The 27,676-nt window shown below is 39.5% G+C and overlaps 1 protein-coding gene across 3 annotated transcripts in view; it reads left to right on the top strand.

The window, feature by feature from the left end:
• Slc25a21 (solute carrier family 25 member 21) overlaps window positions 1-27,676 on the top strand; it is a 549,817-nt gene that overhangs the window by 464,423 nt on the left and 57,718 nt on the right. For all 3 annotated transcript variants that reach the window (XM_070026825.1, XM_070026841.1, XM_070026833.1), the window contains one exon: window positions 26,185-26,251. In XM_070026825.1, the coding sequence (XP_069882926.1) occupies window positions 26,185-26,251 (67 nt within the window). The remainder of the gene's footprint in view (window positions 1-26,184; window positions 26,252-27,676) is intronic.

The following is a 27,676-nucleotide window of genomic DNA, read 5'->3' as shown; positions in this document are numbered from 1 at the left end:
AGAAGGACACATCTCCAATAACCTTAGTACCTCCAACTCGGCCTTATGAGTTAAAAGTCCCACCTCCTCCCAATAGCCCAAATAAATAGGCTAGAGGGCCATACATGGACATAGAAGGAGGCATTTAAGTTTCAAACTACTGCAATAATAATGTGCCAGAACTGATGTTAGGTTGTATTTTCAAACTGAGATTCATTTATAACATCCAAGGGAGGAGGAGTTTCTAAGTACCTCATGAGCTTCCAAAGTCTTGCTACCTATGTAACTTTGAGCAATTTTTCACAGCAGCCATCTTTCTCAGAGTCCAGTTTCCACTGGGAGCTAGACCCCAGGAATGTCTGTGGAAGGCAGCACTCTGACCCACAGCAATGGGATCAAGTTCCTCTTTTGATAAATGGAATTAGGAAGGTCCACCTCAGGGTTACCATGATAGAATAATGAGTGGAAAGTAAAGTAACCCTGCCTGACAGATAATAGCACCTGATATGAATTGTTATTGATGTGATGGGTATGCTGTTGGATTACATGAGAGTAGAAGAGAGAGCACTTCACCTCCGTAAGAGGTCTAACTAGCATTGATAGGGTTGCCTTCACTATGTTTATCATGGCATGTATTTTACTTGCTAAGCAATATGCAAATATAATTCATAAATATAATTGAAATCCACTTATAATTCCTCATGGCCGCTTATATTTTGAAATATTTCAGAAGATTAAAAGTTTTAAAAATTGAGCTGTACATTGTTTCCTAGCTTGTCTATAGCACGAAAATAAACAGAAATGTAGCAACAGGAAGGAAAAAAATTAAAGCCAGATATTTTCTATAGAAGATGAATAATTAGCACCCAATTACCAATGTTGACTATGCCCTGAAGTTATACAGTCTATTGTGCATCAATTTGTATATCTTTGTACTTGATTAAATAATTTGATCAGACTTTTTAATGCTATAATAATCTACATGTTTATACAACTTTTTATTACAATAAACCTAGTCTAAGTTAATTCTTAACTTGCTTCTATGCAAATATATCCTGATATCATGAGACTAGAAAAAGTGATTCATAACCTGGCTTTTATCCAACTTACTGTGTGGCCTCTGAGAAGTCAGTAAGGATTATCGGTTTTTACTGTGGCCACACATTGCCCTTCATGGTTCTTTGTGGAAATTTGTGGAGATTAGCTGACGTTCAGTAATTGTTGTAGATCATTTAGAAATCCTTTTTAGTAACCACTGCAGCTCTATCTAGTTCGGTTGAAAAATGAGCCAACTTCATGAAGAGAAAGAGAACAGCAAATACCTCCCTGGTTTGGAGGAGAGAAGCAGTCACAGCCCCATCAAGGAAGTTGCCTGCAGAGAATGTTCACATGAAGGACATATCTGGCAAAGAGCGGGACACTAATGTGATAGAAGATCAAGGAAAAAAAAAACTTTTAAAAGAATGAGAGTAGCAAAGTCACACCCCCAGGTGGCTGTGCCAACTTAAGCAAGGGAAAAAAATGCTTAGAGCTTCTGTTTGGATGCACAAACTGAATGGTGGCACGGCATGTATAACCTTTCAGGAGAACAGTGAGGACAGAGTCTGAGTTCCTCAAAGGCCCAAGATGAAAGAAAAGGGGAACATCTCTGTGGCTGTAATTGAAGAAATGCATTTAACTCCAGTCTAGACAGCTCACTGGTTTTCAAGGAACAGGATCCACAACCTCTAACAATGGGCCAAGCAACTCTGGCAAGAATGATAAATAATAATGAATCAGGTAACGATAGGAGGTAAAAAAAAAAATTCAACATTTATGTGTGAGGTAGCTTTTGGCTCCTAGAAATCTCTGACTAAGGCATTCACTGAAGAACAGAAACATCTTGGATATTTAGGTAAACTCCAGGAACCATCAGGACTAGCGGTTCCTTTGCTCTGATGGACAGGGAAATGGTGCTTAGTCTGGTGTTTAATCACACTAAATTCGAGAGACTTTGGTTGGCATAGATTAAACTTTTCCTTGCCTACAATAATACAAGACAGAATAAGTGTGTGTGTGTGTGTGTGTGTGTGTGTGTGTGTGTGTGTGTGTGTGTATGTGTATGTACATATATATAATGTCTTTGGTCTTTTCATTCCAAAGGTTTTCATTTATGTGGTCTTTCCTGCCTTCCTTCTTCCTTCTCTCCCTTCCTCCTTTCTTCTCTCTCCCTTGTTTCTTTTCTTTCTCTTTCTTTTTCCTTTTTCCTTTCTTTCCCTTCCTTCCTTTCTTCTTTCTTCCTATGTCCCCCTACCTGTATGAGTCTACAGCACAGTTACTGGTTATTGAATTATCAGATATTCCTAATGGAATGTGATTTCAGTTGGCTCTTCTGTGCTCTGGGATGAGGCCACGCATGGCAGCAGCTCAAACCCTACGTCACAAGGGGAGCAGCCCTTGGCTGCCCTGAAACTGTAGTGTTTGCTAGCATTTCTGGGCACATCCCAGGAGCAAATCCTCCATGAATTCTCAGGAACAGCCAATTCTTCCTCTCTTTCCTGGAGAGAAAAAAATAAAACCCTCATGAAGAGATGTGCCCTGATTCATTTCTTGACCTAACATTTTTTAACTACCCAGGGATTTAATAGTTTACTTTCATAACTGCTTCAGGCATTATCAACTGGAGACAAGAACTACATGCTGTAAGAATCTCACATCATAAAGCATTTTCCACCTGTATTAACTGAATTATTCCAGATTTTACTCTGTAGGGATATGGTCTGCTACTCTGCAAATTATAAATAAGATCATGTTGAGCCAAACAGCCTTGAGAGAACTTGACTCAGTAAGGTGGAGCTACTCTGCTGTGTAGTATGTGATATCAAGAATTTGAAATTCAGAACAAACATTTCTGTGCCACACAACCAAATAACCCTCAAAAGAACTTTGAAAAGGAGATATTTGAAAAGAAAAGATCTCTTTGTTTTGGAGGAAGGCACCAAGGTACACATTTAACATTACTCTCTCCAATGGAAAGACTTGGGAAAAAAATTATACTAAGTGAAGTAAGCCAGGCCCAAAGAAACATAGGTCCCATGGTTTCCCTTATTTGCAATAACTAGTATATGTCTAGGATAATCTAACCAGACAAGTAGAAAAGGTCAAAAGCTATGCACATATGACCTTATAAGATGATGCTAAGGGAAATGAGCCCAAAGATAGGAACACAAGTGGTTTTTTAGTTTGTTGCTGTTGTTTTTAAAGTACTTATAATGTACTATATGATTTCTTTTGTTTCTTTTGCATGTTCTTCTCCCATGGTAAAATCCCTGTTTCACTGTATTTGATTCCAGTACCCTCCATCTTGTATATATATATTTCTAATTTGGAGAGGGGAGGGAAATAACAAAATGCTGAAACAAGGCTACAGGTTGACCCATTGTAACAATGAGATGTACAAGACACTCTGTGGAAAATGAACTTTACAACTTCGGAGCTGTGGAGGGAGGAGTTGGGGAGGAAGGGAGGAAAGGGATGGTAGGGACAAAACAAAGGAGGGGGTAACAATGCTTGATAGGAAATGTACTCATTACCTTACTCATGTAACTGTAACCCCTCTGTATAGTATCTTTACAATAAAAAAATACATATTAAAAATTGCTCTCTCCAGATTAACATAGCAACTTTACTGTGACACAGATGAAGCTGAAGTAGGAAGAGTGCCCACTTGACAAAGTACATTGAGAAGAAAAAAAAGAAAGGAAACATTTCTAAGGGATGGGTAAGGCAGGCCTGCCGGGGCAGGTTTGCACTCAAAGGGTTCTTTGCAGGCTTTTCAAAAAGAAAATCCCGTGGGAGTTGTGCACCAGGGGCTGGCAGGTCACTGAGGAAATGCCAAGCCCAAGCCTTCTCTCATTGAGGCCGGGCCTGCAAGACAGGATGCCACTTCAGAGCCCAGACTAAGAACAAGATTAATAACAACAACAACAACAAAAAAAACCAACCCATGTGTGTCTCTAGGTTTTGCTCACATCTTCTTTTGAAGAATAATGCAGAGTTCAGAAGTGAAGCTGAACCAGCCCTTGATGGTGTTCATTCTTGCTTGATGGAAGTTGAACTTCAGGGTTGACATAGATGCTTCTACTCAGGATTGCTCTCTTTAGGACCACTTAAAGTTTCACACAATCAAAAAATTGGTTTCCCCTGTGCCTCTCAGTAAGCATCTAGTTCTCATGTAAGGTTATTAGACTTTGAATACTGAAAAATTGTTTATTTTCAACTTAAGGTTGATGGATTATGGCAGTGTCCTTTCTTCAGTCTGGGCTAACCGAACCCAGGCTGATGGATTTCATGATACAAATATAAAGTCTCTTTTTTCATTTTGACCTGGCTAACCCAGTGGGAAGGAAAACTTGTCTTTCTGCTTGAGCAATTTTGCCTTCAACACAAAATCCTTTCCAGTATTTCCATGCATACACAAGGATCTGACATAACTGGCTGCATTGGAGACAACTGAAATGTAAACATCAGGCACACCACGCCCCTCTTCTGGGTCATGCCCTGTGCCAGGAGCGAAGGGCAGGGCCAAGTACTCAGGCTCATACTGACTAGACCTGCCTGCTGGGAGTGTGGTTCATAACAGGCCTACTCCAAGCCCTAGCTGCAACCTGAAAACTCACTCAGATAATCACACAGAGCTCTGAATTTACTTCTTCAGAACATCAAATATATGCCATAGAGAAGAATTCAGCATTCAAATGAGGTGTATTACTCGCATAACCTCCTCTTAATTCAAGCTCTCTAGGTAAGATTTGAGCCAGCAAAGTAAGAACTTCAGATTTACTGGGGAAGTATGCTATGTTTTAGGCTTCAGGAGCGCCTGAAACTGTTGTGTTCGTGGCTGAATACTCACTTTTCTACCACTCAATAGAAAGGCAATGCTTATCCATTGAAGTAGACATCCCAAGGCCTTCCCAAGTCCATCCCAACTCCATCCTACTAGGACCCAGCCCTCTTCTCTGGAGGATGTGTCTTAGGCCATCTGAGGTAACAGATAGTTCAGGCATCTCACCACTGGACTGTCTCTCTCAGAGAGATGAATACAAATACTTGAGGGAAAAACAGCAACAACAACAGCAACAAAAATCTATTCTTCCTTAGTTCACAAACAAGAAATTTCAAGAAGTGAAAGAGGTGACTTTAACATCATAAGGTACATTAGAGTTTGGGGTATAACTCAGTAATAAAAGTACTTGCTTAGCCTGCACTGGGCACTGGGTTTTATTCCCTGCACTCAGAAAAAAAAAAAAAAAAAAAAAAAAAAAAACAGACAGACAGATGCCAGGAATGGTGGTTTATGCCTACAATTACAGCTTCTCAGAAGGCAGAGTTAAAGTTCAAGGCCAACCCTAACTACCCTCACACCCCCGAAGAAAAAAAGATAGTAAAATCCCACCTCAAGGAAAACAAACTGGATATGGTGATACATGCCTGTAATCCCAGATTCTCAAGAGGTATAGGTAGGAGGATTGGGGGGCCAAGGCTGTCTCCAGTCAAAAACATCTGTCTAAAAAAAAATAACTGAAGCAAAATGGGGGTTGGAGGTATGGTTCAAGTGGTAGAGTACTTGCAAGCAAGTTCTGAATTCAAATTTCAGCACTGCCAAATATATACATGCATATATAAATATATAATAAACAGTCTATTTCTGAAAACTATGTTATCAAGACCATGAGCACAGTCTAAATGTTGAGCCTGGGGTTTTTTTTTTATTTTGAAGTAGTACTTCATAGCAGGCAAATCAGAAACACAGAAGATTTTTAATAGATAATATGAAAGATGTCAAAAATATCAAGAATAAAAAGGAAATACTAGATAATATCAAACTGTTTCATTTGAATTTTCTTTTTTTTAATTTTCTTATACTTAAAAATAATCCACTTGTTCGTGTTTGATATATTTCTCTTAAATCTCCAGATCATTAGTGGTTAAAATGTCACCTACAATAAGTACAGAAACAGAGTATTTAGAAATGTTATAGAAAATTTAATATTGTCACCATGTCCAACTGTGCCATATTTGACCTTAAATTTTTCTCTTTTTTTTTTATGCTGATCTTGGGACCTGAACTCAGGGCTGAGACACTGACCCTGAGCTTTTTTGCTCAAGGTTAGCACTTTACCACTTGAGCCATTTGTTTAGTTGGAGATAAGAGTCTCACCAAGTTTCCTGCCCCAGCAGGCTTCAAACGTCAATCCTCAGATCTCAGCCTCCCAAGTAGCTAGCATTATAGCATGCACCACCAGCACCTGGCTGAATTTAGTGTTTATTTAAAAATGAATTTATACTTAAATGTTTGGGTGATGTTTTGTACTTATTATAATAATATGCTTTTATTGTGTTTTGTGGAAATATTGGCCAGCAATGATTGGAAACTAGGGGAAAAAATCCCTTCAACACAGAATGTTTGATAACTTCATGTAGTGAGCACAAAAGCAGAGAATCGCATTTGTGCTGTCTCCGTATTTCTGTCCTTTTTATCTTTTAATGTGTTGCGTTTAGGATTGAATGCTTGGAACTGTCCCCGTTTGGTACAAAGACAATGGACCAGGTTAATGGTCTGGTATAGCACAACCTTCCTTGACTCATTTATCCCAAAGCCTATGTCACAGCAGCCTGTGAGCCTTTCTCATGCTCAGAATCGCTCAAGCTTCACAAAGAAGCATTTCTTTAGGGGAGAAGGCTAAAAAGTGCCAAGAGAAATAGGCAGGCAGTTACCAATCAAGAGACACTGCCCATATTTTGCAAAAACAAAAACAAAAACAAAAAACTAAAGGTTTTCTGCGTCCTTGAGCACAGCTGGAGTAAGATCCTCCCTCGCAGATGAAAGGCGAGGCGCAAGTCTCATTAAAATCTCCTCACTGGATTACAGACCCCAAAGCCTCTGGGGAGCCTTGGGAACCACGTAATGTTTCTCGCTTTGCATCTTCAATTATGCATCTTTGATTCAGCTGACAGATGTGAAGCAGTGCGCATAGCCCCGGCAATCCCCTGGTGGCCACACATGTGCAGAGGGAGGCTCGAGAGCACCGTTTTCCAGCTCCATCTGGCATCGGATTCCAATCACTCAGAACCTTTATTCTCCATCCACCTTCCCTGCACTACCTTCCCTCCTCCGCCCAGGCCACACCCACCTTTGCTCAACCCCCATTTCCCTTGGAGGGACTCCCAAGGCAAATGGGAAGGATGTGCTGATTGGAGGGACTACCTCTTTTATTATGGGATGGCATTTCCCCAGCATTCCATCAAGCTTTTCCGTGTAGGAATTGGGCCAAATTCTGGCTCTTCCCCAAGCCATAGCTGCCAGGACCATATAGAGAAACATCTGGCTGGACAGTTTGTAGTGCTTGGATCAGCCCTGCAGGAAATCCCCTATCAGCCCTGAGTCCCAGGCAATCATCTGGGATGCTGGGGGAGATGCAGGCTTGCCACATAGAATCCTCCAGCGGGGAGAGGGATAGCTCTGAGGCCCTCACTGGGACCATCATTGTTGGCAGTAGCATGAATGTGTGACCAAGCAATGATCACCATTGCAGGGCACAGAACTGGAAACACAGTGTGTGTGTGTGTGTGTGTGTGTGAGAGAGAGAGAGAGAGAGAGAGAGAGAGAGAGAGAGAGAGAGAGAAGGGAGGAGGTTGGGAGATTTCTATAGTGCTTGGAAATGTTCCATGCTTGTTCTCTGGGTAGTTTGGTTTTTGTGGCAGGTGGTGACTGAATTCTCAGGAGTTACACTATTGTGTTTTTCAATGAATAGTGACCCTCTGTACCTGTGGCTTTGGTCTCAGAGTTTTATAAACTATGTTCAGTTAACATATTTGTCTCCATTATTATTTAGAAATAGATGGTATTTTTTTCCAAGGATCCAGACTGAATTTCTCTAGTTTATTTCTCCCCCCCCCCTTTTAATTTTAGAACGATGGTAGGTGTCTATATTGCTTAAATTTAAATCTTATTTTCCTACAGTATTTCTTCAGTATTTATAGTCTCCACCATAAATACTAATTTTTAAAGTTGCCATCCTGAAGTAATTTTTCCTTATGTGCCTTATATTCTGCTAATGGTGGCTAAAAATGCCTTTTTGTGATATTTTGTATACAAAGGCATGCAGAGAATGAACTATCAATCAATTAAACTTTTCTTTGTACGATGCTTTTTCCCCCCTTTTCCCCTCTTTTTGGCATTACTTTCCTCTCATTCCCATGCCATCATCTTATATTATCTGGAAAATCTTTTAAATGCCCATTGCACTGTACAGCCCAGGGGTCAAACAGGCTTTGGGATTACAAAGTCCTGAGCTTCCATTCCACCTCTATAGTTTCTTAACTATATGAATTAAGAAATTACATTTATCCACACCTATTTATCATTCCTTTTCCAAAGCTTGAGGAAGTGGTTGCATGTAGTCCAAAGTTCAGAGTGTGTGGTAAAACTAGGAAGAGCTAATACCCCAGTTCAAAGGCCAGCAAGTAAAAAGGATTCCCTCTTGGTCTTTCGTAGTTTTTTTTTTTCCAGGGCTGAGGACCGAACCCAGGGCCTTGCGTGCGTCAGGCGGGCGCCCTTCCGCTGGGCTAACCCCCCACCCCCAAGGATTCCCTCTTGGAAGAGAATTAATCTTTTCTTCTTTTTTTTTTTTTTTTTTTATAATTGTATTTTATTTTATTTGAGAACATACTGAACAGAGGGGCTACAATTACATGGGCAGGATAATGCATACATTTCTTACCAAGCATTGCAGCCTCCTCCTTTGTTTACCCTTAACTTCCCTTCCCCGCCTCCCCCCTCCTTTTGAGAAGCTTCCTCACGCTTATGATATTCCTGTATAAACTTCTGGGATGCCTCCTCTCTCTCCCTATCACGCTCATACAGAGTCCTTTGTACATTGTCAAACTTCTCATTTATCATGTTTGCTATTAGTGTTTGTAGAGCTATTTGGGAACTCTCCTCTGGATTATTCTTTATCTGTTCTAATCCCTGATTATCAAGGTTGGGAATTGAGATACCCGAATTTGCCATTTTTCTTGTGTTTTTCCGGCTTACTCGGCCCATTTGAGATAAAGATTGCACCAGTTTTGTGCTAGAACACTATCTTAAGGCAACCATCAACCAAAGTTTGCATTTGTACCGTCAATAGTCTACAGATACAATCTAGTTCAACAGATACATCTATTCAACATCAAACGACTATATGTTAAAGGACTTCGAACCGCAGAAAAGAATTTGGAAAACCAGAAATTATTAGGATTAGGGAGAGATGTGGGTAAAAAATGGGAATAGATTGGTGTGGGGAAGCACAGGGAGAGTTAACTATGTCCTAATCACAGTGCAGGAAATGGGTTGGGTAGGATGCAAGTAGAGAGAGAGAGAAAAAGAAGAGACGGAAAGGGGAATAAAGAGAGACCAGAAAAAGAATAGAAACGTAAAAATTAATGTTATTATAGAGGTTAAAAGACCATCTATTTAGAGAGGAATGTGAATATGTTCAGAGAAGGGGAGGGACATAGAGGAGATGTGAAAATCTTTAAGGATGGGAAAGGGAGAAGAAAAGATCAGAAGTTCAGTAGAGCTAGATAAAAAACAAAAAGATAATTAAGAAAGAAAGAAAAAGAGAAAGAAGACAAGAAAAGAAAGGAAAACTCTCATTCACGTATTCCTAAAATAAAAATTATAAGATGAGAAAAAAAAAAGTTACTGGAAAACAATTATTTTTTCAGAAGAGGCAAAAATTAAAGATTAATAAAAGTTTTAGAAGGGAAAAAATTTATATATATATATATATATATATATAAGGTAACAAAAAACAAAAAACAAGCAAAAAAAAAAGAAAAGAAGAAGAAGAAGAAGAAAAAAAAAAAAGAAAAAAAAGTCTTTTGATTTTTTTTTTGGGGGGGGGGAGGAGTGGGAAGAATCCTGTATCTCCCTTTTGTCTGCAACCAGTCTCTTGTTGGAGTCTCTGGTCAGCTTGAGGTCCTGTGGCTTGATTGGTTTCTTAAGTCGGTTGGTTGGAAGAGGCAGAAAAATGCTCTGCTTTACCCAAGATTTTGAGATCCCCCTCCCAGGTTAGTTTTCTGGGAGGGTGGTCTGCTTTGAGAGTCACAAAAGAGGGGGATGTGGTGATGAGGCTAGGTTCTGGGTAGAGTTGAGGCCTTTCAACAAACAGTAGCTTTTCCCTGGGGCTATTTTGTGATAAAGCTCACAGCGCCCAGCCTGGAGCCATTCTCAGGGTTTCTGTTTTTCAATTGATTGTGGTGGCTGCTAGAGGGAGGGGCAGCCTCTGGCTCTGGTTACCCAGTGAGGCAAGGCACTCCGATGGCTGGCGCCTGAGCTGGGTGACTTTTCCCTGGATGGAGCTGAGTCTGGCAGGTCACTTCGCCGTTAAGTTCTTGTGACCTGCTAAATGACTCATTTTATTCCAAGGCCTGAGCTGGAGCTAGCAGCTCCTCGGAGCTTTGTCGGTATCCAAGATGGAGATCACCAGTGCTGGGGGGGGAGGGGTGGCCTTCCCTCCTCTGCTCCCTGAGGAGTGAGGATGTCAGGCTTGTACTCACGCCGAGTCCTGGATCCTGGGTCGTCTCTGGTCTGCAAACAGCAGGATGAAGATGTTCGCTCCTTGTCGGTTCTTGTTGGTGTTGAGTAGAATCCGCTCATCCGCTGCGTCTGGCTCCTTCGTCCCCGACTCTCTGTGTCTCAGGTATGACTCCGCGGCGGTGGTCGCCGCCGCGACCCCGCCGCCGGAGCGGCAGTTGATGCGTTTCCTTGGCTTCCCCTCTCTTGTCTAACTCTCTGTCCTGTGATGGCACACTTGGTGTGATTCTCTGGCTTAGGACTGTTCACTGGACTTCTAAAACTACTTTCTATGCGAGAGCTTGTTCAGATTCCAGCTTCTCCTCCGCCATCTTCCCGGAACTCCTAGTCTTTTCTTCTTATCCCTTCAACTAATTATCTTATTCCCAACCACATGATGAAGGACCATCTGATTCACTCAGTCTACTGAGCTAAATGTTAATCTCACCTAAAAGTGCTCTTAGAAACACCAAAAACAAATGCTTGACCAAGTATCTGGGCACTTTGTAGCCCAGTCAAGTTAACACACAAAATTAGGCTGGTGAATAGAATCAGGTGAAAGTTACCTGAAAATAAATCTGACCTCAAAGCAGGAGAGTTCCTCTTTGTCCAGTGTGAAAGCCATGTGGAACTAAATGGACACTCTGAAAGATGTGTGAACCTGGCATGTTCAGGTGCTTGTTCAGAAGCCAAGACATCTTGGTTGGAACATATAGGAAGAAAACAAACTTCAGAGGAAATGAAAGACCCTTCCTAATATAGAGGAGCTGTGGTGCTATAATTCTGTATTGTGTGCTTGCCCAAAGGATTTAGGCTTATATGTCCAGTGTCTTCACAGCAAAATGATGCATTAAATCCCCTTCGGAGAGAAGAATGAATCTAAAGAGCATGAACTGTTAAAAAATTAATATTCAGAACATCTCAAAAACTGCTGGAAATCATGGCTTTCCATTGTGTGCGTTTCATACGAGTTTCTACTTGTATGAAGTACAGAGCAAAAACTGTCTGAGATTCTCTCAAGATGCAGTGACTTGCTTCAAAAGCTCATCATTTTGAAATTGCCTCTCTCCTTCCAGTGTACTGTTCTTCTAATCACAAACCCTCCTAGCCCAGCAGGTGGTTTCTCAGGGAGGACTTTCCTAGACAGCCACTTACAGACTGTCACCTCTCCCATTCCTACAGCAGTTACCATCCTGACTGTTTCCCTGTAATTTTTTCCCTGTAACTGGACCCTTTACGGTGTCTGTGTTTTAAAATGTATTATTAAAATATACCTAACATAAGAGTTACCATTTTAACCATCATATTCCCTATCTCCAGAGTTTTTTCATCATCCCAAACTGAACTCTAACTTTAATTTTCTGCTCCCCTGAATACTTGTCAACCTCCATTCTATTTTCAATCTCTGTGAATTTCACTACTGTAGATACCATATATGAGTGGAATGCTATGTGTTATATTATTATTCTGACTTATTTTACTGGGCATGCTATCTTCAAAATCATCCATATTGAACCATGTGTCAAAACTACCTCTCTGCTTAAAGCTGATTATGCAGTTTATTTTATTACTGGCTTGTTTAGCTATTATAAATAATGTTGTATGAACATAGACATACAAATAGGCATATACCATATAACAATGTTTTAGTCAATGAAAGATGGATCGCATATGTGATGGTAGTCTCATAAAATTATAATGTAGCTGAAAGTTCCTATCAGCTAGTGACACTGAAGCCATTGAAAGGTCATAGAGCAATCTATGACTCATGCTTTTGGTGATTCTGGATTGATAAACCTACAACGCTGCCAGTTGTATGAAAGTATAACAAATGCAATTAACTACAATTTACAATACTTGAGACTGAAAATAAGTGACTACAACACTGGCTTATGTATTTATTATCCTATGTTTCATCCTTATCATATACTCCTACTTATAGTATGAAATGTGACACTGTCAGCAGCCTACACATCTTAGGTTTGTTTCCCATGTTTCTTGATTGCATCAGGGACTTGATTGAGACCACATAGATTTGTGTGAAGTAGACAGTGTTGGCACAGAAAAATGCTTAGTGACATATTTCTGTAGACATACTTGTTAAGTGACATATGACCTTGTCTATTGAAGTCCTTGCTGCCCATTCATTTGACATTTATATAACCAGATGAAGAACTAATGGACTGCATGGACAAACTATACTTCATGTTTTGAGGAACCACCATATTTTTCCCACAATGAAAGCGTCATTTTACATTCCTCAAAGCAACGTGCAAGAGCTCTAATTTTCTGACATCCTCTTCAGCACTTGTTTGTTTGTTTGTATACAATAACTACCATGCTGGATGTGAAAGAGTATATCACTGTGGTTTTGATCTATGTCTTCCTTAATGATTACTAATGTTGAAGTGCATCATTTTGATCATTTTCTTTGAAGACTATTCACTGCCTGGTTCCCCTGTCAGGTTGTGGGCTCTATAAATTGAAAAATGAATTGGTCAAACTTGTCCCTACCCTCAACTTAACCCAGCACACCCTTCCTGCCATAAAGCAGGCATTCAGAACAGTCCATGAGACTCATCTCAAACTAACCAGTGAAAAGCTGGAAGTGGAGACATGGCTCAAGAAGTAGAGTCAAAGCTTTTAGCAAAACAGCTAAGCAGGATTGCAGGGCAATGAGTTCAAGACCCAGTACCAGCATGTGTGCGTGCGTGCACGCGTGCTCACCCACACACCCACCCACACAAACACACAGAGTTGTTGATGCGTCTCTCTAGCTTCCATACTGAAAAACCTGGCGCATGTTTGCTATTTCTATGGCCAAATTAAATGTCTTATCAATAATTTTTACTACCAGTACAGTCGATGTTTGATAAATATATGTTGACAAGCAAGTAAGTAGTTTTGAAAACAGTAACTTAAAGAAACACAGATGGCTTGTAAGAGAGGTGGAAGTCATTGGAACAGAAGAGCCCCAGACGGTGTGTCTTCGGTGAGAAGAGCAAGCCTCCAGGTTAGGGGGTACCTCACATGTCTATATCTGTTCAGAAGCTAAATCTGTTGCCAGATTCTCTGTGCAGTGTTGCTTCTCTACATACCAGTCACTGGCAGAACACCAGAGAAGCCCCATCTCCCTGTTAGTTCAATCCATAATGCATACAATTTTTGCCAGATCCTTCAGCTGGCAAAGCCATAGGTACAGTCCTGCTTGCTCTATTTCTGGTTGTGCCTGTTCTGTGAAGCATGACACTCTTAGCAGAATGAAGGCGTGTACTCCATTTAGATTTTCTTCTAGTTTTTAAACATCCATGATGGTCAACCAAGATTTCAGCTAGCTTGGATAGACTGAGATGGAATTGAATATTAATCTATTTTGAGGAGATATAACCAAAATAACAAAATAAGAAAACAAGATGTAGCTCTCAGAAGAATGGTGCCCTCCAGCCAACAGAGTTGTTTTTGTTTTTGTTTGGGGGGGTGGGTATTGGAGGGAGGCACCGTATATTACTACATTCAGTAATGGTGTTTGGTAAGAATACCTGCAGCTTCCTGGCGTCAGAGGTAAGATGTCCGTTTCAAAGGCATAGAGCACCCTGCAATCATCATTGGTCATCCCAGACCTCCAAAGTGATGAAAGGGTACACTAGAAAGCAAGGAACCTGAGGATGATCTTGTGACATTCCTGGGAGAACTCGGTACCTGCCTGGCAAATGTATTGAGTCCCTTGATCTGCCTCTCTTTCTGCAGACTGACATCCAAGTCAGAACAAAGCTATGTCATGCATCTCATAGGGAAGCACTTCTGTTTTTTAGTATGAAGCTCTTGAGTCTTCTACATCAAAATTCTTAAACCTCTGCTCTGACCTATCAAATCAGAGCTTCTAGGGGTAAAGCTCAAGAGTCCTATTTTTTAGGAAGGATAAAAAACCTCTCAAAGACCCCTTCAAGGTTCATTAGCTAGTAGTACCAGGAATGCAGTTCCCCTTCCCAAGAAAGTAGCCCCAAAAGTATGAATGTACAACTTAGGTTCTGTTGGCACAAAGAAGGAATGGGGTGCATTGCAGGGTACATTATAAGATGTAGCCCTTAATAGCATAACGGATTTCTGATGAGGGATAATAAAGCACATGAAACCTTCTTTACCTTAAGCTTACTTGTGGTTATTATATCAACTACCCAATGCTTGCTTTTCTTTTTAGCATTCATTTTTATGAAGTCTAGAAGGCACCAAAGGAACCAGAAAGAGTTGATATTTTGTAGGAAAGTGAAAGAGATTGATCACAAAATAGTTCAAAATCACATGCATTTTTTTACTCACAAGCCATCAGCTTGAATCATTAAGGTTATAATGCAGTTCACTGCTTTTTTATTTGTTTCTGGGGGGGTTATTTGTTTGTTTGCCTGTCCTAGGGCTTGAACTCAGGGCCTGGGCACTGTCTCTGTTTCTTTTTGCTCAAGGTTAGTGCTCTACCACTTGAGCCATAGTGTCATCTAGTTTATTGATGATAAGAGCTTCACAGATTTGGGCAGGGAATGTAGTTTAGTGGTACAGTGCTTGCCTAGCACACATGAAGCCCTGGGTTAAGTTCCTCAGTACCACATAAACAGAAAAGGCTGGAAGTAGTGCTATGGCTCAAGTGGTACAGTGCTAGCCTTGAGCAAAAGTAGCTCCAGGACAGTATCCAAGCCCTGATTTCAAGCTCCAGGACTAGCCCTCCCACACACACAAAAAAAGAGCTTAACAGTCTTTTCTTCCCAGGCTGGCTTTGAACCATGATCCTCAGTTCTTAGCCTCCTGAGTAGTTAGGATTACAGGCATGAACCACCAGCACCTGGCTTACAGTTAACTTTATTATTCTACAAATACTTTCTGAGCATCTACTTCATGTCAAGATACTATATTTGGCCCAGGAAAGACATCAGTATAAATAACAGATAAAAACTCCTGCTTTGTCCTTATGGAGCTAACATTCTAACAGGATAGTTTCAACGCAGTTTTTCAAGTGTTTTGAATTCTATATTATTAAGTAGTGGTTTTCTAGAACACTGAGGGTAACAGAAATAGCCCTTATTCCTCAGGATGAAGGAAACACTTTGCCAAAGTAATCTTGGTCAAAATTACGCACATCTGTTAATTTATAGAGTTCATATACCTTTGACTCACTAAATACGGAAAACTAAAAAAAACTTACATTTTAACCAAACCAATAAGAACTCAAGCACTTATAAACTGGTGCAGGAGACTGTGAATGACCAAAGGTGCTGCAAATCCAGGCTCAGCTGTTCTTCTGTTCAACTAGAGTCTGGAGAGAGACATGTAGTTAACCTAGAGACATTTTCAAAGAAAGTGCCGCCAAAGCCAGAGGTAGAATCCTATTTCCCAGAAGTCAAAGCAAGTGTTCAAGAGCTGATGTTTTGCTGTTTTTCTCCCATCGCCACTCAGTACCTGTCTGTCCAGGAGGAGGCTCCTTAACTTATCTGAGTTGTCCATTTCTATAAAACAGGTGTTCAATGTTCTGATGTTTTTGTTTTGTTTTGTTTTGTCGTGGGGCCTGAACTCTGGGCCTGGGCACTGTCCCTCAGCTCTTCAGCTCAAGGTGAGTGCCCTACCATGAGCCACAGTGCCACTTCCGGTTTTCTGGTGGTTAATCAGAGATAAGAGTCTCAGGGACTTTCTTTCCCAGGCTGGCTTTGAACTGCCATCCACAGATCTCAGCCTCCTGAGTAGATAGAATTACAGGCATGAGCCACCAGCGCCCGACGATGTCTGATTTATGTAAATCTAGAATGAGATCATTATGAAGCATTCCACGCAATTGCTATTTTTGTTTGTAACATTTTCCTCAATAACCTAAGTTCCAATAGAAGTCCAACAAGTTACACTGTTTCCCTTCAGAGTCTATTGGTGAACTGGAAGTCTGTAAATCAGACTGTAATTTGTAACCCACAAAATGCACTAATACAAACACTTGGTTATTTGGCAGCCTTAAGAATTGTTGAGTTGCATTTAATTTTGATACCACTAGGGGGAACCTCACAAAATTAATTTTGCCACAGACTATAGTTGCTGGCCACAACGAATTAATGTACTTGGAAATGTGACCTGTACTTTGGAAATAGACAGCTCAGTGCACTTAGTGTACAACATCTCTGGCCTCAAACATGTGTTAATTGGTTGTAGCAGGATTCCATAACAGGGTGTGAATTCCTTAGGTGCTGGGTCATACACTTAGGTCTAAGATTACATTTGTGAAGAACATCTCTGAGTTGTGGAGCTTTCTTCCCAAGCTGCAGTCAAATATAATTTTATGTAACCTTAGAAAAAAGTATTTAGCCAGTGCTTAGCACAGAGTATATTTAATGAATGGGTGAATAAATGAATACTAGTTATTTCATGAATGAGAAGGAATGAAATTAAAAACAGAGGATCTTAGAAAAACTGAATTTGTCATTAGAAAAACATTCTGGATGTGACCGGAATAAAGCAAATGATATTCTCTGTGGGAGTTGAATAGCCAGAAGCTAACTGGGAGCTGGCTAATAATGTTTTGGTGGGGGTTTTTGGAGGTTGGGGAAAGGCAGAAATAGAGTTTGAACTTAGGGCCTCTCACTTGCTAGTCTGGTGCTCTACCACTTGATCCATGTCCCCAGACCTGAAAGGACTTTGTATGTATCTGGCTTATACTCTGTTGCTCACAGGTGACACTCTACCTCTTGAGTCATACCTCCAGTCAAATACTGTGCTTTTTTTACTGGGATCCTACAGGTCTCAGCCTCCTGAATGATACAATTACAGGTGTGAGCCACCAGCATCCAGCTACCTGAGGAATTTTTAACCACTTAATCAGATTATCTTTCCTGGTTTTGAGTCCCAGACTAAAGAATAGTATTTGGAGTGGAGTTTATCCTTTTTTATTTTTTGTTTTCTTTTGATTTTGTTGAGTCTTTCTTTGTGCATTTGAGCTTCTTTAAAAAACAAAATTTGTCCTATTACTCATATGTACCATCTACATAAGGGAAAGACTCCTTTAAGTGAATCTCATTTCCTAAAGGAAGTATGTTCATCTTTATGTGCAAGTAATTGCTATCACGGAGCAGGAATACACTTTTGATGTAGTCACTTACAAGTTAATCACTTAAGGAGTCTTTACATAATTAATACCACATCTTAGCAATATTATTTACCACTCTGGTTGCTTCTCAAATATCTCACTTTTTTCTCTCCTTAGCAACTCTTCTTTTCATCAGAGTTCTGGTTCTTATATCACACCAATGTTTCTCTTGATCTGAGCCAAGCAGTATGTCTCGAGTGAGTTAGACACCTTGCCAACTTTCCAGGGAATGGGGCCATAGATCTCTCTCCTAAATGATGCTGACAGCTACACTAACCTCTTGTATCTTAGAAAACCAAAGTTGTAGTTTATTTTAGACACGTCCACCAAGTTTAATTGTGTTGTAAAGTGCAGTTCAAAACTGAAGAGTCAATTTAGAATGTGTATTTAAGAGATCTTTAAGGAATTCTTTCATACAACATACAACAAAAATAGTATGATCTAGAGTAACAAATATATACAAGAGACATATGTAGAAATGTCATTCAATTAATTCTCAGTAATGAATAATGAAAACTATGTTGTTTGTGCCTGAAGACCTGATACTAGTTGAGTAAGGAAAACTTTCGTTGCTTTCTCTGTTCAAAAGTTGGCTAAAATTTCTATTATGTTACCCTTCCTCAAAGTTGAATTTGTTGTTTTTTAAAGAAAATCTGTATTCTCTACTCTTTCTGAGGATTTTTCCTCTCCACTGAAAGACAGTTTCCCTCTGTCTTCTGATGAGAACATGGCCCCAAGATGCCCTCAATTTTGTGAACTTCACATTGTAGATTCTATTTAATTTAAAACACAGAGCCATAAATCTTCACTCCTTCATTTGGCTCCTGTGAACTGCTAAAAGTTGTGGAGTACAAATGACATCAGAATTGCACCCTGGAAGTATAGTATCAGGCCAGAATTCTGCCCTAGATACATCATCCATCCAGCAATGGATGCTATGCATTCATCACCCAGGGCTGAGTTTGGCCCTCCTTGTTTTAATTACAGAGCCACAACATGTGGGTAAGATACTTGGATTTGACAGACACAGAAGAAAGAGGACATTGTTTGCCTCCAATCAGCTTTGTATTAGAACATCTTTAAAGGGAAAATTATGTGAAGGAAAGAAGGAAGAAAGCAACAACAAACTAGCAAGATCCCTGTTTCAATATAATTTGGAGAAAATGACTGATTTGGGTTGGTCATGTTGCCAGAAGAGATGAGTCAAGGCTTCCAAAGAAGAAATGGAAATCAGGAGGATGCCTGAATTCTGGAAGAAGAACAAATTGTAAAGATATGATTGACTATAAGGCTTCAAAATCAACTGTACCAAAGATGAGTTTGGATGGCTGCCCAGAAGAGAACTGAATGGTGATGTTCATTTAGGTCCTGACTGTTGAAAGAAAATAAAATGTAGTAATTGTGCTCTGTTAGGTATACAGACGTGTTAATGCTTTCCAATTTCCCCAACTGGGGATCTGGTGTCACTTTCCCTGTCATTCCTATTTCATGCTTCACCGGTGAGTATTATTGCAGCTCTGGACTTTCTGAATGCCAGATTTTTGGCAAAGAGCTAAAATCCAGGTGAAAGCATCCTTCTTGTGCGTGGGTGTTGCAGGTGGCTTAGAACATGGTTTTTCACCTTGGAGCTTGTTTCTGTAATTGACAGCTTCAGACTCAGATAATGAACCTCTCTATCCTGGCTTCTCCAGTGTGCTGGTTCCGTAAGACCCTCAGCGGTTTGCATCCCAAGACACATGGCCTCAGACTACCAAGGAAATTCTCAGTTTCCATTGGCAGATTTCTCCAGTGGTCTTTTTCTCTACTAGGAGGGAATGTATTATAGTCTCTGTTTCCTGGAATAGTTTCAACTTTCTCATGAATTTGTTGGTGGAGTTTCAAGATAACCTTTCTAATAGAAAACAAGGTTTGACTCTCTCTAAAGGTTGATTGTGAGGCAGCTGCCTCACAAGAAATGTTGAGGGTGTTTTTTGTTGTTTGTTGTTGTTGTTGTTGACATTGTTGTTCCTAACACCAGAGCCTGCTGAATAGCCTAAGAACTTAGGAAATTTCCTAGCCTGTTTTCAAGAGTAGTCCAACTCTATAGTACAAATGATCTCTAAACAAATGTTTTCTATGTGCTAAATTGGGAAGGAGACAAAGGAGAGCAAAACCAACAAAGGAGCGACTCAGAAAAAAGGAAGGACATTAAGAGCATGTTTTTTTTCCACTCCTTTTTAATTCCTTTACCTGAGTCAGATTTTGAGAGTGTTAAACCCTCCCTTGTGAGCCCCCGTTTAACACAAAGTCTTTGGTCTTCAGTAACTAACTTAAAGCGAGGAGTTTTGTTTTATTTTGTTTTGTTTTCACATATCCAAATGGACTAAAGGTCTGTTAGGTACTCAATGTTTAATTAAAGATGTGTCTGATATCTTGATGTCTAAAACTTTAAACTTTAAAACAGAGATAGCTAAACCTGGGTCCTACTAATGATAGCCAGCAGGAGGGTGTCTTTGAGGGTTGGACTAGCTGTCTGTTAAGCACTGATACTAGACACTCGTTGGAACTCACAGCAAACGTGGGTTTCCTTGTCTTCATAAATTCACTATCTTTGCATGGGTTGGTTGTTCTAAGGCCTTGTAGCCACCCATATGTTAAATAGTTTCACACTTTTAAAATGAAGGTGGAGAGAAATGAGGGGTAAAATTATTTTGTGGGGTTTGGCGCAAATCTGTATTTCAAATAAACTTCAACTTTTAAGAAGAACACATGCAATGTAGTTTTTGATCTTCATTTTATAGATGTACATAAGTACAAGGCCTGTTTTGATTATACAATTAAAAACAAATGTGATCCAGTACTGTAGTACTCTGTGTCTACCAGGTTTGTGAACAATAATTCATATTAGTGTATGTACCAGCCCGATCTAATGGCTTTGAAAACCTGGTACCCAACCTCGTGTTTAATGTAATACATCACTAGCACTAATATAGCCAAGTTTCGTTTGTGGTTTGGGGCTCTCTCCAGGTAAACATCCTAATGGGACAGGGCTTAAAATGTGTGATGAGCTCTTTGAGGAAAGCAATTGAAAACCCTTTTTTTTTTTTCAATGTTTTTCCAGTGTTCTCTTGCTAAATATTTTGCTTAAGTATTTAGTAATTATCATCAATATTATGTTGGTTTTAGACCTTTTTCAGTATGAAGGTACCAATAGCTATTTATATCAGAATGTTTTGAGCTGCAGGTGAACAGAAGCAACGCAACCAGTAGATTTGCTTTTGTATTCATCAGTTAGACAACTGGAGGTAAAATTTCAGAATGGATAATTCAACAGCTCAGCCAAATCATCATGATCAGGTCCTTTGTACTTTTCTGTTCTGCTTGTGGGAAATTATATCTCACTGGATTGCAGTGCATTCCTGGAAGCAAGACCACATCCAAAAGACAGAGATTTAATTCTCATGTACCATTTTTCCTTAGCAATTTCTTAGAAATCTAAGACTTTTGGTATAAGTCTTCACTGGTCCCACAAGATAGTTTGTATTGTATACTCATGCCTAATGGCTCACTAGCAAAGAATGCAATTACCATGAGGGGCTTGAATAATACGGCTTCCCCATAGAGGCCAGAAAAGATCTGCTTCTCTAAGCATGGAACAGGGGGATGGGAGAATGAAGAAGGAAGGATGGCAAACACTGACCTCTGACGTACAAAGACTGGGAGGGGATGAAGCTGTTGGGTCAGTAACCAAAATGTTTCCCACTGATTTGTGAATAGTAGTTTTGATTTTTACAATGTAATAGTAAGGTTTCAGTGCGTTATTACTGAGGTATTAATTCTCCTCCCACACTGATAAAATTATTCTGGTATACTTCTTTTTTAATTTTTTTTACATTTTTTTAATTGTGAAAATACCATACAGAGGGGTTACAATTACATGGGCAAGATAATGAGAACATTTCTTATCAAGCATTGTTGCCTCCTCCTTTGTTTCCCCTTCCCATCCCTTCTCATCTCCCACGCCCCCCCCCCCGAACCCCCCAGCCAAAGTTGTAAAGTTTGTTTTTTGACATAACTTGTACATCTCATTGTTGCAAGAAAGAAAAGAATTATTCTAAGGCCTATATGTTTTTCCTGATTCTTATAAAACTAGATATTATTTAATCAATAACCTAAAAGCTTTCACACAAAAAGTGATTGATTCATCCTAGATCAATATTATTCCTTATGCCGTTAATGTTTGACATTGTAACACAATTGAATGGAAATTGGAGTACAATCCTGACACTCATTTATTTATTTACTTACTTATGGCAGTATTGGGGTTTGAACTCAGGGCTTTGTGCTTTCTTGGCAAGCACTCTACCATTTGAACCACATTTCCATCCTAAGAGTTAATCTCCATCATGATTTAATTGCTTTTTTTTGCTTCTTCCCATAATAAGAAATGATAAACTAGCCAGGACCAGCTACTCAGGAGTCTAAAATCTGAGGATCCTGATTCAAAGCCAGATAGGGCAGAAAAGTCTGTAAGACTCTTATCTTAAATTAACCACCAAAAAGTCAGTTGTGGTACTATGGCTTAATCAAAAAAACAACAAAAAAAAAAAAACTCAGGGACAGAGCTCAGGTCCTGAGTTTAAGCCCTAAGACTGGCACAAAAAATCAACTATTGTTGCAAAATAAATAACTTCTTACAAGTTTTTAATTAAATAGTTTTCTTTGGACTAGAGTTGTAGCTCAGTTGTAGAGCTCTTACCCAGCATTTGTGAGGCTCTGGGTTCAATCCCTAGCATTAAAAAAAAGTTTTTCAAGAAAAATTTTCACATAGTATATCCCAATGGCCAAGGATATGGACATTAGCAATAATGTGACAGAAAGCTTCACCCATAAAGTGAAGGAAAGAATTAGACCTACCTCAAAAAAATAGACTTAAAGTTGACTGAAACTGTTTTACATATATATATATATATATATAAAATGTTTGCATATATTTATTCTTAGAGCAGCTAGCACAGAGAGCACACTCAACAAATTTTGACTAATTTTTTCTGATAGTACCATCAACATAAGTCCATAAACATCTAAGTTAATATTTTCCTACATAGAATAGTTACAATCAAACTCACACCTTTTAAAAGTAACACCTTTAAGGAACAAAATGGTGTTGCCAAGTAGTTTATACTGCACTTTATAAGCAAGCTTACAGTGACTCTTGTGCTTCTTTATCGTTAGCTTGATGCAAGTCAGAATGTAAAAGCAGAGTGGTATCTATACTTTCTTATTGAGGAGAAAAATAGCTGCCGTGAATGCTACATAAACATTTAGAATCCCATTATCTGTTCACCTAGCAAGGAAACTGAAGGAGAACAGAGGGCTTTTCTGGAAGAAAGCAGCATGAAGCATAATGATGTGGGTGTCACAATTTCTTTCCTTCCCTGATTATTGTCCTGGAAAGCTACATGCTCCTAAAGCAAGCCAAAACTGCATGATGGCATAGTGAACAATGTATGTGCATATGGACATGAGTCCTTCAGCAGAAGAAAAGTTCTCCATAAAACACTGTCATTCCTTTGTTTTTAAATCTGTATATTACATTTTGCACTAGAAAACCTTTCAATGCCTATCAATCAGAAAAGTAACTCACCAGCTTCGGCCCTTCCTTGCTCACATTCGTTCCCTCACATCTTGTATGTAACTCTTATTATTGACTCAAGAACCAATCTCAGCAGTTGAAAAAGAAACTCATGCATGACATCCTATAATAACCACTTTGGCTGTAGGAACTATGGGATATACTTGCTGGATCCAAGACTCTGAGCGACAAGTAGGAAAAATAAAAGTAGAAGCAATGAGATAAATTGTTAGAGATGTTACTGATTATCTCGTAGAGTTAGGACCAAAGGTAAATCTCAGTATTTACATATTCAATATGAATCCAGATATAACTAAGCTTAATTACAGAACTATACTCATAGCACCAGAATTCTCTTCTTTTTCTTGCTTCTAACTATCTCTGAAAAGTGACCTCCTTTACTTCTTATCATTGAAAGTTGGCTTTCTCCAAAAGTCAGCAAACATGACTGCTGCTAATATACTCGTTTTATAGATTAGCAGTTTAATAACACTGAGCAAGATGTCCCTTTTCAGTACCAGTTCCAGAATCCTGGAGGAAAAACTCTGATAGGGCTAGTTTGAATCAGATAAACTGGGACAAAAAAATAGGACACCATTTGGATCCAGTTGAATAAAGTGTCCAGTCACACCCTGCCTCCAACTTGGATCAGCCTGTATGAATGTGTGGCTCCTAGTGGTGGTGTTGTTTTTAAGTGGGTGTGGTAGTTCACAGACTCATTGCTGGGATGACTGCTTTGTGCAAAACTGCTATTGCATGAGTATACTCTGAAAACTAGGAGAGGGAGTAGATAAGTCTAGCTTCCCATATACCAGCAAAAGCTGCTGCTGGTGCCTCAGAATTTCTAGTTGAAAGTGTTCCTCTACTGTTAGAAAGCTCAGGAAGAATGGTAAGTCGGTGACTGCACAAGAAAGGAGCCCACCGAGAGAATGGAAGCAGGGCCCATCAACAAAGCATCACCAACGTGAAGCAGAGGGCTGTGGACCTCCCAGCTCTTTTCAGATTAAATCCTTATGCTTCTCCCAGCTGCCTCTCTCTTCCCTCCTGCCTTACACCTCTTTTTAATATTTTCTCCCATCATATTTAAAATGAAGTCCTTCTGTATTGCTTATAAGAATCAGTACTTTTGCAGAGAAGCAATGCTACACTTGAGGCCAGAATTTCAAATAAGGCAGTCTGTTCCTTGTGAAAAGCACTTGTCTATGCTCTCTTATTATTCATCTCAGAATAGTAGAGTCTCCAGGATGAAATAGACTGACCTTGAGGACCACCAAGGGAAACCATTGTTGTGCTCATCCCAGCTCTGGCACTCATGACTTCTGTCCATTCAGGTTCTTGGACCACATACTATGTCCTAATTCACCACTGTTTAGTGAAACACCTTCTGGTCTTTAGACAGCTCTGACTATCAAAAGGACTACTTGGAAGTGGTGCTGTGGTTCAAGTGGCTGAATGTTAGGCTTGAGCTGAACATCTCAGGGACAGCACCCAGACCCAGAGTTCAAGCCCCCCACCAATTAAATAAATAAATAATAAATGAAAGGACTACTTCTGTTAAGGTCCAACTGTCAAAAAACTATCTTCCCTTGTATTTTCATCTATTAATCTCATTCCTACCAACTGGAAATGAACAGATTAGTCTAGTATCTTCCCTCCATGCTTGTCTTTCAAGAGACCCATGAAGTTGTCTCCCTAAGTTGGAGCTCTGGGATAAGCATCTGTTCTTTATGTAACTGTTCTCAGTCATACCACATTTCAAGTCCCTCTGTTAACCTGAACCGTAAGTGTTCCTCTTAATTGTTTTGCCCATAACCAGGAATAATCTTCCAGATGTAGAAACAGCACAAAGAAAGAAAAACTAATAACTATAAATACAGACCTTCTATAAAATATATTTAGCTGAAAATTAAATAATATATGTGACCTTGGGACTTATACATTGGCAAAAATAGCTGACCATACCTTGTGAAACTGTGTATCAGTGAAGGAGTTTGACATTTCTCCTGGGTGGGGTGTAGTGGCACACATCTTTAATTCAAGCTACTTTAAGAGGCAGGGATAAGAGGACCACAATTTAAGACCAGCCTGGGTGAAAAAGTAATATGCAGGTTCTTATTCCCACGAACAAGTTTGGCATGGTAGCTTGTTCCTATAAGTCTACCAACTTGGGAGACAGAGCTAGGATGATTGTATTTTGAGGCCAGCCCTGGGCAGTAACACAAGACCCTACCTAAAAAATAAACAAATTAAAAGGGTCTGAGGTATGGCTTGAGTGGTAGAACACTTGTCTATATAAGACTCAGAGAGAGAGAGAGAGAGAGAGAGAGACACAGAGAGAGAGAGAGAGAGAGAGAGAGACTCCCTGACCTTCCATTTCCACTAAAGTTGTTAAAAAATTATAACTAGTTCAAGAACTTGAAGCCTTGATACCAAAGACACAGAACTTGTTAGTAAGCCAGAATGGAAGGTTCTGTCACCTAAAATTATTCAGTCTAGAGGTTTCAGGTATAACTCTAACCTGATTTGATTACCAGAACTGAAAGACTGCATTACTGTATTCAGGCTGAGTACTACCATAGAGCTGAGAAAATAAATTGAAGATTCCTAGTATGACAAATGTCATGGTCATCAATAGATATGGTTGTATTTAGTAACTTATCTAAAGGATTCCAGACTCAGTATCTTTTATTCATCTGCTGAATATGATAATATTAATAAACATAGAATTCACATTTGCAACCAAGAAAAACACCATGATTGGCATGTTACATTGAATAGTGGGAAATACTTTAATGTTAGCTGCTTTATTCATAAACAGGGGCAAAAATACCTGTTTCCTAATTCTCTTTTTTATATAAAATCATTTTTTTTCTCCTCCAGGTTGTTTGGTTTTTACAAGGGAATTCTGCCTCCCATCTTAGCTGAAACACCAAAAAGATCAGTGAAGGTAAGCATCATGTGCCCTCCCACAGAGTGAAAATAGGGTCCAATAACAGCTTTAAAATAGCCCATAATGGCCAGGAGCCTGTAGCTCACACCTGTAATTCTAGCTACTCAGTAGGCTGAGATCTGAGGGTCGCAGTTCAAAGCCAGCCAGGGCTTTGGTTTATCTCCAATAAACCACCAGAAGGGGCTGGGAAGGTGGCTCAGTGGTAGAGCGCTTGCCTTGCATGCATGAGGCCCTGGGTTTGATTCCTCAGCACCACATAAGCAAAAAGCCGGAAGTATCTCTGTGGCTCAAGTGGTAGAGTGCTAGCCTTGAGCTGAAGAGCTGAGGGACAGCGCCCAGACCCAGAGTTCAGGCCCCATGACCGGACCCAAAAAAAAAGAAAAAAAAAAAAAAACCATCAGAAAACCAGAAGTGGCTCTGTGGCTCAAGTGGCAGAGCCCAAGCCTTGAGCCCCATGACCAAAAAAAAAAGAAAAAAAGAAAAATCTGATAATGAACAAAGGGGACTCTAATACAACTTAACAGAAAACATTAAAATTTCAGTGCAGAAATTATAACATGATTTTTATTATAATTAGACTCAGTCACTCTCTTACATATGTATGTTCATTTGTAGATAATTTTTTAAGGTATAAGTACTCTAATGAGGTAAAAGTACCTCTAATGAGGAAAATACACAAAAAACACAGTGGTGAATGAAATTTATGCTGTCAAACCACAGAAGCCACAAAATAGTTTGGACCTCTCCTCAAAGCAATTCAGAAATTTTCCTTTGGCCCAATAATTATTAAAGAAAAAGAAGAGGTAGAAAACCTTTCTTCTGAATCATTCCAATTTTATGAAATACACACTATTTCTTTGTATATGGTTCTTGTTTCTTCAGTTTGTCAACTTTATTTTTCCTCTTAGTCATCTCTATTAAAATTTCGTATTCTGAGCCAGGGGCTAGTGGCTCACCTCTGTAACACTAGTTACTCAGGAGGCTGACATCTGAGGATCGTGGTACGAAGCCAGCCCAGGCAGGAAAGTCCATGAGACTCATCACCAAAAAGCTAGAAGTGGAACTGTAGCTCACATCAAATATGCCTTCTCTTTCCATATGATAACATAAACTTAGGCTAATAGACTTCCTTTCCAATTTTTTCATTTATTTTAATGACACAATGCTCTTTTCACATGAATTACTCAGTCTACATACCTAATATACCTGAAAGGCAAGGAACTTCTTTAATACTTTTATTGAGTAAATCAAAGGGGTGACTGGGTTAAAAACTAATGCTGGAATAACCATACACTCACAAGCATCAAAACTTTTTATATTATGTCCAAATAGTAATTTAATAGAATTTAATTCAGGTCAAATTCAAAAAACAAAGCTTGAAAACATACTTTCTGTGTAAATTTATCCTCTTTGTTGCTGTAC

The sequence above is a fragment of the Dipodomys merriami genome, unplaced genomic scaffold (assembly GCF_024711535.1).
Source record: "Dipodomys merriami isolate MVZ:Mamm:240054 unplaced genomic scaffold, mDipMer1.0.p SCAF_1, whole genome shotgun sequence".
Taxonomy (NCBI): domain Eukaryota; kingdom Metazoa; phylum Chordata; class Mammalia; order Rodentia; family Heteromyidae; genus Dipodomys; species Dipodomys merriami.
The sequence above is the reverse complement of the archived record's forward strand: the minus strand, read 5'-3'. Positions and strand labels throughout refer to the sequence as shown.